Source organism: Marmota monax, unplaced genomic scaffold (genome assembly GCF_021218885.2).
Source record: "Marmota monax isolate L192 unplaced genomic scaffold, Marmota_monax_Labrador192_F-V1.1 WCK01_AAM20220418_F8-fsc00510, whole genome shotgun sequence".
NCBI classification, from domain to species: Eukaryota; Metazoa; Chordata; class Mammalia; order Rodentia; family Sciuridae; genus Marmota; species Marmota monax.
Window position 1 is genome coordinate 276,705 of NW_026693173.1, and position 11,873 is coordinate 288,577.

The 11,873-nt window shown below is 42.3% G+C and overlaps 1 gene segment (V, D, J or C); it reads left to right on the forward strand.

Moving 5' to 3' along the window:
• The first annotated feature begins 1,153 nt into the window (after nt 1-1,153).
• Nucleotides 1,154-1,855, forward strand: LOC124100372 (immunoglobulin kappa variable 1-39-like). The segment is given in 2 exon segments: nt 1,154-1,385; nt 1,509-1,855. Coding segments are annotated over 2 exon segments (402 nt in total).
• The last annotated feature ends 10,018 nt before the right edge of the window (nt 1,856-11,873 follow it).

Genomic DNA, 11,873 nt, shown 5'->3' on the forward strand with positions numbered 1-11,873 from the left:
GGCATAATCTCAGTGACCTTCTCTTTCCCACTAGATTCTACCCCCGAAAATAATTTAAATCATTCATTCATCAAAAGAATGAAAACAGTAATGAGGTCTTCACCCCATGAGACTTTGGGGATCTCTTCATATGTAAACTGTAACAGAAGCCCTCCTCCCTCTGCCTATGTCCCCCACTTGCATACTGGGGCCACACTGCAGTGTGTTTTCCTCACCGTGCACCATATTTGACCTGCACAAGGACCTGCACTAACACCATCTCCATGAAAGGACACCTCCTCACCTTGCTCCAGTGTTCCCTCCACCACCCAGGTGTCCTATTTTGTTCCAGTAGCCTGGAGGGTCTTTCTGCCCAGTCCTCTGTCATACCTTTCTCCTCACCAAGCATGTGCCCCCAGCCTTGAACCAGACTCTGGGACAGTGTTCTCTTAGGACCTGGGTGACATTTGGTGACAGAATAAAGACAGGATAGGATACAGGGTAGACACAGGGCAGAGGAACTCCTGGTCCAGGGAGACCTTTAGCTTCTGAAGCCAAAGCTCAGGTGGAGTTGGGGGAGGTGCTCAAGCAATAATGAGAGGATCTCAGGGAACATGTGGTCTGTTGAGTGTTGCAGCCTGCAGAGAGGGAGGGAGCTGAACTTTCCGGTGTGGAAGGTCCATCTCCTGACCTTAGCAGCCAAGGTCAGAGGATATGTTGGAGCCATTGGAGTGGAGCAGGACCAGAGCTCAGCTGGGATGAATGGACAGCAGTGACATATGGTCAATGTCCTTCCCTTCCTTACCAACCACAGTGCCTGCACTTGGGGTGTTTTGTCCCTTTCTGTTGCTTCCTCTTACCCCTCTTTGCATTTCTGACTGGTAACAGTGATGATTTTTCATGCCCAGGTCTTCAAGGAGTCAGGTGTAGCGGAAGCCTCTCTGGAATAAATATTGTGCTCAGGTATAAAAAGGAAGAGGTCAGTCACTCCTCCTTCCGGGTGTGGGGCTGCGACAGCTCATGAACCTCGTCTTGGTTGGAGAGTGAGCAGGAAAAGTGTGTCCTGAACCTTGATAAGATGAAGAGGTCTCTCTGCTCACAGGAATTAGGGATGGTTCTCTCCTGTGCCTCTCAGGAAACACATTTTTTCTAGGCAAATCTGGGCTGCCCTGGCCTATGCTGGGACACCTGGGGACACTTGGCCTGGCCTGAGAGGAGCCTCCCTGCAGCTCTGCCCAGCCTGCTGAGGTCTGTTGATTTGCATGTGCCCACAGCACAGCCCACTGCCCTGAGGACTTCTTAAGAGGCTGCTCACACCCTTTGCAGGAGTCAGTCCCTGTCAGGACACAACATGACCATGATGGCCACTGCTCAACTCCTGGTGTTCCTGCTGCTCTGCCTCGCAGGTAAGGAGGGACACACTGAGGATGTGCTCAGACCAATTTCATCAGTGCTGCCTGGTGTTCAGGGAAATCCTCTTATGACATTATTAATTGTGTGCATATTTCTTCTCATGTGTTCAATTGTAGGTGCCAAATGTGACATCATGATGACCCAGTCTCCAACCTCCCTGTCTAAATCTCAAGGAGAAACAGTCACCATCAGTTGCCAGGCCAGTCAGGTCATTAGCAATTACTTAATCTGGTACCAGCAGAAACCAGAGCAAGCTCCTAAGCTCCTGATCTATTATACCAACCGTTTGCAAACTGGGGTCCCCTCGAGGTTCAGTGGCAGTGGATCTGGGACAGATTATGCTCTCACCATCAGCAGCCTGGAGCCTGAAGATGTTGCCACTTATTACTGTGTACAAAGCTACTATTACCCTCCCACAGTGATACAGGCCATGACTATAACCTCCCAGGGAGCAGAAGTGTGAGGCTGGGCTGCCCCAGCTGCTTGTCCTGCTGCCTCCACCTGCTGAGGGCACTGCTCAGGGGCAGCCAGGATCCCAGGGCCACTGAGTGGGGTCTTTCTAGGTCTGGAGAAGTTCCTCTGCACCCTGTTTCTTTCTCCTTGTCAGCCCCAGCACTCAACCTTGAATTGGTATCTTTGAAGGTTTCTGCACTACTCAACGCAGTAGTGCTCCACCCACCAATGGTGAGAAGAGAACGGAGGCCAATCAGGAGAAGCACCATGATGAGTTCTTACCTTGTGGCATATAGGAACCTGGTGCTGGGTGAGCTCAGCCAAGATGCCCAGAGGAACAGAATTGGTGTTCAGAGAAAGAAAAATGAAGACAGTTTTTATGACAGAGATGACACTACAAAAACTGTGGACAAGATCTTTTCATAGGAAGTGTTCTCTGTCAGTCTCATATGCAGTCACCTGGTGTATAAAGTGGGCTCTACATCAATAATCACCAGAGATTGAAAGTTGTAACAAACCACCAGAAACCTTCAACAGAAAGACCATAAAACTGAACCATAAATAGCATCAGACAGCCTGAGAATTGATCTAGAACACACTCAAGTGTTTGGAAATGTGAAGTGGTACCTGAGTTGGAGACCTGCCCTGACCATGCACATATCTGTGATCGAGGCCTTCCACTCAGAGCACAAGCAGATGTGCACAGATCACGATGTGCAGGGGCCACACAGCATTATCTGTGATAACTGCAACCTGAATCAGCTAAATGCCAATCAAGATTAGAATGGAAAAATGAAATAAGGGAAGTGAATGCAATGAAATGTTTTCACACCAGTGAAAACATTCTCTGCCTTCAAGACCGCTACAAGAGTATGCAAGAGCTAGATACACTGGAGCTCATTACCGATGATTATATTTCTGAGATTCAAAAATGGCAAAATTTTGGAATTCAAGCTCCCATTCTCCTGCTTCTCGGAGACAAACTGCTTTGACTCAGCACTAAACGATCCCGCTGAAACAACTGGTCTGCCCTTCTGATCCTATGGAGGTTAATGCCAACTGAGCCTTCATAGGCAGTGGCCACAGGATTGAAATGGGGCTTGGGAGAGACAGTCAGGACCCACCCGTTGCATTGGTCACCCGGCAAAGGGAACAAACTATCGCCATTTGCATGGGATACCACCATGGGAGAGAACTGACGTCACCAGAATGTGGTGGAGGAGATAACTTCATTGAAACCAGCGGCGACAGGTATGTAATCCCCTAGCCTTCCCTCTCCACACAGTGGGGGAAACCTTAAGGGCCCCTCCCAGCTCTCCCGTGAGTGTGATAGACAGACCGAGGGAATCAGGAGTGGCGTGGGACCCGAGGCATGGAACTCCTGGCTACCACTCCCACCAGTGCTGACAACTGAGGTCTCTTGCACCAGCTACCGGGGGTGTGGCTACCAGAGGGAAAGCAAAATTTGCTGAGGGTTCTCAGCTCCAAGCTCTACAAACTTAGGGTGTGAGGGAATTGCAAACAGGGAGAGTGTGCCCAGTCATTCATGAAAACAGGGCTCCCGGGAGCAGCAGACCTGGCGTGTAGCCAGTATTGTGGTGAGCATCACCAGTGAGCAGGGCCTGGCTTGAGGAAAAGTGGGGAAGTGACTAGACACAAGAGAAGGCCCTAGGCACTCAGGATTGGAGACCCACCCAGTCTGGGAGGAGGACCTGCTGCACAGTGATTGGTTCCCGCGTATTGAGAGGAGAAGCTTGGCCTGGTGGGCACAGCTCCACTTACTGGAAGAGAAGTTAATCAAACTCTAAGACTGCATTTATTAATTTTTTTAAATTTGGTTTTTTTATTTTCTTTTTTTGTTGTTTTTTTAATTTTTTTAATTTTTTTTAAAATTTTTAAATTTAAATTTTATTTTTTTATTATTTTTCTTTAAATTTTTTAAATTTTTTTTCTTTTTTTCTTTTCTATTTTTTTCTTTTTTCTTTTCATTTCTTTTCAATTTTCTTATTCCCCCTTCTTTGAATTCTACCTGCTTACTCTCCTTCTCTTTAGTGACTTCTTCCCTTCCCTTCTAATACCTTTCCTCCCAAGCATCAAATAAATTTATAGGAGTAAACAGTAACTCAGCAGTCAATCAGAACCAGAAGTAACATGAGCAGCATGAAAAAGCAAGGAAGAAAAGGAGTAAAACAATGCAGGACAGCCTAAATATTCAGGAGGACCTAGAGTCATCAGAAAAATGGTCAAATAAAGAACTCAAGGAATACCTTAGACAGATGGAATGGCACCTTAAAGAGGATATGAGACAGCAAATTCAAACAATGAAAGAACACATTGAAAATGAATTACATAAACAGATAAAAGAAGAAGTTAAGCATCTTTATCAGGAGATAGAGATTATTAAAAAATTAAACGATAATTCTAGAAATGAAGGAAACTATAAACCAAATTAAAAACTCAAATGGGAGTATCACTAACAGAGTGGAGCAAGTAGAAGCCAGAACGTCAGATAATGAAGACAAAATATATCATCTTGAAAAGCCAACTCAGAAAGGCTGGTAAAAAATCACGAGAAAAACATCCAAGAGATATGGGATAACATAAAAAAAAACAAACAAACTTAAGAGTCATCGTGATAGAGGAAGGTATAGAGATTCAAACCAAGGGAATGAGTAACCTGCTGAATGAAATAATTACAGAAAACTTTCCAGAAATAAAAAAAGGAAACCGATATACAAATTTTAGATGCATATAGGACACCGAGCACACAAAATCACAGTAGACCAACACCAAGACACATTGTTATGAAGATATCCAATATACAGAACAAAGAGAAAATATTAAAAGCTACACGAGAAAGGAGGCAGATTACATTCAGGGGTAAACCAATAAGGTTAACAATGGATTTTTCATCACAGACGCTGAAAGCGAGAAGATCCTGGAACAATGTATTTCAAACACTGAAAGACAATGGATGCCAACCAAGAATTCTGTATCCAGCAAAATTAAGCTTCAGGTATGACAACAAAATAAAAATCTTTCATGATAAACAAAAGCTAAAAGAATTTGCAGCCAGAAAACCAGCATTGCAAAGCGTCTTGAGCAAAACACTACACGAGGAAGAAATGAAAAACAATAACCAAAACCATCAGTGGGAAGTGCCTCAGTAAAGACAGAGGGCGGGGGGAAAGCTAATCATGGAGAAACAAACTAAATTAAAAAAAAAGATAAATAATCAAACATGGCTGGAAGTACAAACCATATATCAATAGTAACTCTAAATGTTAATGGCTTAAACTCTCCAATAAAGCGACATAGGCTGGTAACATGGATTAAAAAAAACAAATCCAACAATATGCTGCCTCCAGGAGACACATCTGATTGGAAAAGACATACACAGGCTGAAGGTGAAAGGTTGGGAAAAATATACCATGCACACGGTCCTTGTAAGCAAGCAGGGGTGGCCATCCTCATATCGAATAAAATCGACTTCAAGACTAAGTTAATCAAAAAGGATAAGGAAGGACATTATATACTGTTAAAAGGAGCCATTCACCAACAAGACATAACAATTATCAATATTTATGCACCAAATAATGGTGCTGCAATGTTCATAAAACAAATTCTCATCAAGTTCAGAATCAGATAGACCACAACACAATAATTATGGGTGACTTAGAACACACCTCACTCACCATTGGACAGCTCCTCCAAACAACAGTTGAATAAAGAAACTATAGAACTCAATATCACAATCAATAACCTAGACTTAACTGACATATATAGAATATATCAACCATCATCAAGTGGATATACTTTTTTCTCAGCAGCACATGGATCCTTCTCAAAAATAGACCATATATTATGTAATAGGGCAACCCTCAGTAAATATACAGGGGTGGAGATAATCCCATGCATTTTATCTGATCATAATGGAATGAAACTGGAAATCAATGATAAAAGAAGGAAGGAAAAATCCTACATCACATGGAAAATGAACAATATGTTACTGAATGATCAATGGGTTACAGAAGACATAAAGGAAGAAATCAAAAAATTATTCAAGATAAATGAAAATACAGACACAACATATTGGAATCTATGGGACACAATGAAAGCAGTTTTAAGAGGGAAATTCATCGCCTGGAGGTCATTCCTAAAAAAAAGAAAAAAAAATAAATGAGCTCACACTTCATCTCAAAGCCCTACAAAAGGAAGAGCAAAACAACAGCAAATGTAGCAGAAGGCAAGAAATAATTAAAATCAGAGTGGCTCATAATTGAAACTTCAAGAATGTGGCTGGACTTCGATTCCATGGGTCGGTCCTATCTATATCTTGAGCAATTACAAAAATCAAGAGAGGAGAGATAATATGGCTCTGCCCTTCAAGTATCCTAGAGATGGACCATGACAATGGGGTAGGGAGAGGAAGGAGGAAGGAGGAAGAGAATCTGATATGTAGCCTTATCTATGGAGAAACACAGAGTCAGAGACCTGGCATCCAGTGAGAAATCATTTCAGCAAAGCCCTAAGGTTCCCAAAAACTAGAGAGGATTTTATTTATTCATGTCACACTGAGCTATATAAAGAAAATTGAAGCCCCATCTTAAAGCATCTGAAGAGTTATATTCAGAATATTTAAAATGCTTCTTTCATGCTGGGTCTCGTGTCTCCTGATTTTTGCTGGGCTCTGGACTGGAGAAGAGGATGGACACAACATTATCCCTTGACACCTGGTTTAGACCTCAGTTCTTCCTGACCTCAGTGAGTGTCCTGGGTGGACATTTCTGCTGTGACCTTTTCCTGGGTTCCTAGGAGTGACAGCTGGTTTCTGAGCTTCTCTCTGAGTATGAGTGTCTGAGTCATGAGGTGGACAGGTGGCTGAGCTGTCTTCCTAGAGGGGCAGGATATCAGTGTGGAAAGCAGAAGGCACAGGACCCTATGGGCCAGGTGTGGCTCACCTCAGGTTCCTCTCACTGAATTCTCTGCTGGGATGTTCCATTTGTTGCCATCCAGAGGGCAAGGTGTACCTGCAAATAAACTCACCAGAGCCTCAGCCCTGGAGAGGCTGATCTAGTTTTCAAGCATAAATTAAATTTTACATATTTTACTGGTCAGACGACAACATTATAGGAAATTAAGACACCATGGCCTCTAACTTCTGACACTCAGATTTCCTTTTATCAACTCATAGCACTTCTTATTTTATAATCCTCTGTGCAACTGAGCCCTTCCTCTGCTGCCAACTGCTTTTGCCTGGAAGAGTCATGTGGGTGATTCCTGTCCTGTGCAAGTGCAGATGACATGTTCTGCAGATTCTGTGTCAAAAGGTTTCTACATTTTCCTTGGAAATGTTAATTTTCTGACTATAGAATTTGGTTGGACCTGATTTTTCAGTACTCTCAGGAGGTGTTTCTGTTCCTCTCCTTCCACTGCCTTCCTCTCTTCCTCCTTCCCCTCCCTCCCTCCCTTTCTCTCTCTCTCTCTCTCTCTTTCTCTCTCTCTCTCTCTCTCTCTCTCTCTCTCTCTCTCTCTCTCTCTCTCTCTCTCTCTCTCTCTCTGTCTTTATCTGCTTTGTTGTTTCCAGTTTGTTTTATTATTTGACCAGGATGACTTATCTGGGGTAATCAGCTTCACATTTTTTAGTACTAAATACATTCAAGTAATTTGAGTTAGAATAAAAGCTCTTCATTAATCTGTCTGCCTATGCACAGTATCAGAGGCTCTGCTTGGCCCCACAGTCCAGGCAGTTTTCTCTTCGTGAGCTACTATCTTCACAGAGGCCCCTGCAGCCAGTGCCCACATGTTATAAAGGAGGACTTTGCCATGAGACCTGAGCTGTGTCAGGCAGGCAGGGTCAGCAGCATAGTGGCGCAGACCCTGGTGTGCAGGTTCCTGTGGCTCTGGGCCTCAGGTGAGCAACTTAAGTACTTCAGTGGCCTCAGAGTAATAACTCTGTGGAGTTGGAATAGCAATTAGAAGATGGACTGGGAAACAATGGCCACTTCCATATGGATCTTACTGTTTGCTGACTCACAAGACCCTGGCAAAGGTATTGTAAATGGTATTTCAAAGTACAAATTACACAGTGTGTGTGTGTGTGTGTGTGTTCATAGTTCAGTGTTAATTTCCCTGATTTCAGGTGCCTGTGGGGACAGCCTGATGACCCATGCTGTTTCTGAAGGAGACATGGTCACCATCAGCTTCAAGTCTAACCAGAGTCTCTTATTCAAACAGCACGACAGGCCCTGGATCCAGCATAAACCAGGAGAGGGTCTTGGCCTGATCCTCTCCTGAGTGTCCTCAAGGGCAGCTGAGGTCCCAGTGCTGTTTAGTGGCAGAGGGCCAGGGACAGCTTTCCATAACAGGCTCCAGGGTGAGGCAGTACACCACCACATGCTCCCCCCACAGAGCTTCAGACTCAGATGTGAACCTCCTGCCAGGTGAAGAGTCAGGAAGTCTTTGCCAGCTGCTTCCTCCTCAGAGGACATTCAAGTCTCCTTCTTGCTGAGATATCACATGTTTCTAATTTATTCCTTGAATATTTTGCAATGCCCAGGAAAAAAAAATAAGGAAATGTGCCTGTTTTCGATCCTAATCTAATTAAATATAGGACTAATCTGTGACCCAACTATCCCTCTGCTGGACATTAAATCAAGGGAACCAGGTCACCAACTGGGATGACCACACTGCCATGATCACTGCAGAATTCTTCACAGTGTCTATGTTGAGACAGTCAAAGGCTTACTTGGTGGGTGACAGGACAAAGGAATAGGCTCTTTACAGGTCAAAGACAGGAGAGGGCACAGTTAGGAGGCCATTGCCAACACCCAGTTGGGCTTGGTGGCTTTCTTGGTGCAGGGAGATTAAAGTGGGGGGGGAGCACTGAGGGGTGCATTTTGGAGATAGAGCTCTCTACTCGGCCCCCTCTCTGACCTGCCCATCACTGAGTCCTTCTCTCTCAAGACTTCTGCCTACACTTGCAGAAACTGCTACTGCCTCCATTCCTCTGGTATTCTGTGGCTCTGGACATTCTCAGAGCCCTAGAGCTGTCTTTTGAAGAGGCTGGGTGGTGGGCCTTTATCCCCCAGCTTATCTTCTGCAGGGAGCTGGAACCCTGACCCTTCCATGTGGAGGGCTCTGTTCCCAGGCCAGTGCCCTCTGCATGAAGACAGGGGTCTCTGGTGTTTAGAAGTCACCTGTGCTCCTGGCCTCCTGGGACATGCTCAGAGTAGTCCAAAGCTAAGGAGGCATTGGCCCTGGAGGCCAAGTTTAATAAGCTACCCAATATTGGTATTTGCATGAATCATATTTTAATACAACATTAAAGAAAACTAAATGAATGTATTTATACTTCAGTATTAAATAAAGTGAGAATTTAAAAACACACAGGATCTATCTTGAACATGAAGACACAAATAGGGAAAAGTTTGTGTTGTGGCATTTGGTTTTGAAGGATACTTCCATGCATGGATTGTCTTTTATTTTATCTATCTATCTATCTATCTATCTATCTATCTATCTATCTATCTATTTATTTTTGTCATAAAAATAATAGATGGATAGATAGATAGATAGGTATCTGGAGATGGCAAGGGGGTTGAGCAAGGAGTGGTAAGCTGGTATTTAAGGACCATCTCAGCAGGGGATTGCATAGCTTCTGTAGTGCATAGAGCCACCTGTGTGTGGCGCTGTATGCCGTGGGCTGTCAGGAGTGTCTCCCATGAAGGCAGAGCACTAGGGGTCCCTTGTGTGAACTAAGTTCAGGTCCTGGTGCAAACATGTTCTGTTCGAGTCTGTTTCCCACAGGTAGAATGCAGACAAAGGACAGGCGAGGTGTCTGACTCTTCATAACCTGATTGAACCAACCTTGCATCCCAGAGACGAATCCTACTTGATGATGGTGTACAATTTTTTTGGATATGTTTTTGTATCTGATTTGCCAGAATTTTATTGAGGATTTTTGCATCTAAATTCATTAGAGATATTGGTCTGTAGTTTTCTTTCCTTGAGGTGTCTTTATCTGGTTTGGGAATCAGGGTGATATTGGCCTCATAGAATGAATTTGGAAGTTCTCCCTCTCTTTCTATCTCCTGAAATAGATTGTAGAGTATTGGTATTAGTTCTTCTTTAAAGGTCTTGTAAAATTCTGCTGTATATGCGTCTGGTCTTGGGCTTTTCTTGGTTGGTAGTCTTTTGATGGCTTCTTCTATTTCCTCACTTGATATTGGTCTGTTTAGGTTGTTTATATCATCCTGACTCAATCTGTATAGCTCATATGTCTTAAGGAATTTATCGATGCCTTTACTATCTTCTATTTTATTAGAGTATAGGGTTTCAAAATAATTTCTAATTACCTTCTGTATTTCTGAATTGTCTGTTGTGATGTTGCCTTTTTCATCCCGTAAGCTAGTAATTTGGTTTCTCTCTTTTCTTCTCTTCGTTAGTGTGGCTAGTTGTCTATCAATCTTATTTAATTTTTCAAAGAACCAACTTTTAGTTTTGTTAATTTTTTTGATTGTTTCTTTTGTTTCGATTTTATTGATTTCAGCTCTGATTTTAATTATATCTTGCCTTCTACTGTATTTGCTGCTGATTTGTTCTTATTTTTTCTAAGGCTTCGAGTTGAAGTGTGAGATTATTTATTTGTTGACTTTTCCTTCTTTTAAGGAATGAACTCCATGAAATGAATTTTCCTCTTAGTACTGCTTTCATAGTGTCCCAGAGCTTTCAATATGTTGTGTCTGAGTTTTCATTTAACTCTAAGATTTTTTTAGTTTCCTCTTTGATGTCTTCTGTAACCCTTTGTTCATTCAGTAGCATATTGTTTAATCTCCATGTGATGTAGAATTTTTTCTTTCTCATTTTATTATGGATTTCCAATTTCATTCCATTATGATCAGATAAAATGCAAGGTAGTATCTCTACTCCTTTGTAATTGCTAAGATTTGCCCTGTGACATAATATATGGTCTATTTTTGAGAAGGATCCATGTGCTGCTGCGAAGAAAGTGTATCCTCTTGATGTTGGGTGGTATATTCTGTATATATCAATTAAGTCTAAATTGTTAATTGTATTATTGAGCTCTATGGTTTCTTTACTCAACTTTTGTTTGGAAGATCTGTCCGGTGGTGAGAGAGGTGTGTTAAAATCTCCCATGATTATTGTGTTGTGGTCTATTTGACTCTTGAAAGTGAGAAGAGTTTGTTTGATGAACACAGCTGCTCCATTGTTTGGGACATATATATTAATGATTGTCAAGTCTTGTTGGTGTATTGTTCCCTTGAGCAGTGTGTAGTGTCCTTGTTTATTGCTTTTGATTAACTTTGGCTTAAAGTCTATTTTATTTGATACAAGTATGGACATCCCTGTTTGCTTCCAGGGTCCTTACGGGTGGTATGATTTTTCCCAACCTTTCACCTTCAGTCTGTGTATGTCTTTTCCTATCAGATGAGTCTCCTGCAGGCAGCATATTGTTGGATCTTTTTTTAAAATCCATTCTACTAGCCTATGTGTTTTGATTGGTGCATTTAAGTCATTAACATTTAGGGTTACTATTGAAATATGGTTTATATTTCCAGCCATATTTGATTATGTATGTTACTTAACATGATTTGTTTTTCCTCTATGATTAGTTTTTCCTTTACTGTACTACCTCCCATTGTTGGTTTTCATTGTTATTTTTCATTTCCTCTTCCTGTAAGGTTTTGCCAAGAATGTTTTGAAGAGCTGGTTTTCTAGCTGCAAATTCTTTTATTTATTTATTTGTTTTAGCGTGGAAGATTTTTATTTCATCTTCAATCCTGAAGCTTAATTTCGCTGCATACATGATTCTTGGTTAGAACCCTTTTTCTTTCAGCATTTGAAATATGTTGTTCCAGGATCTTCTAGCTTTCAGAGTCTGTGTTGAAAGATCAGCAGTTATCCTGATTGGTTTACCCCTAAATGTAATCCGCTTCCTCTCTCTTGTGGCTTTTAAGATTCTCTCCTTATTCTGTATGTTGGGTATCTTCATTATTATGTGTCTT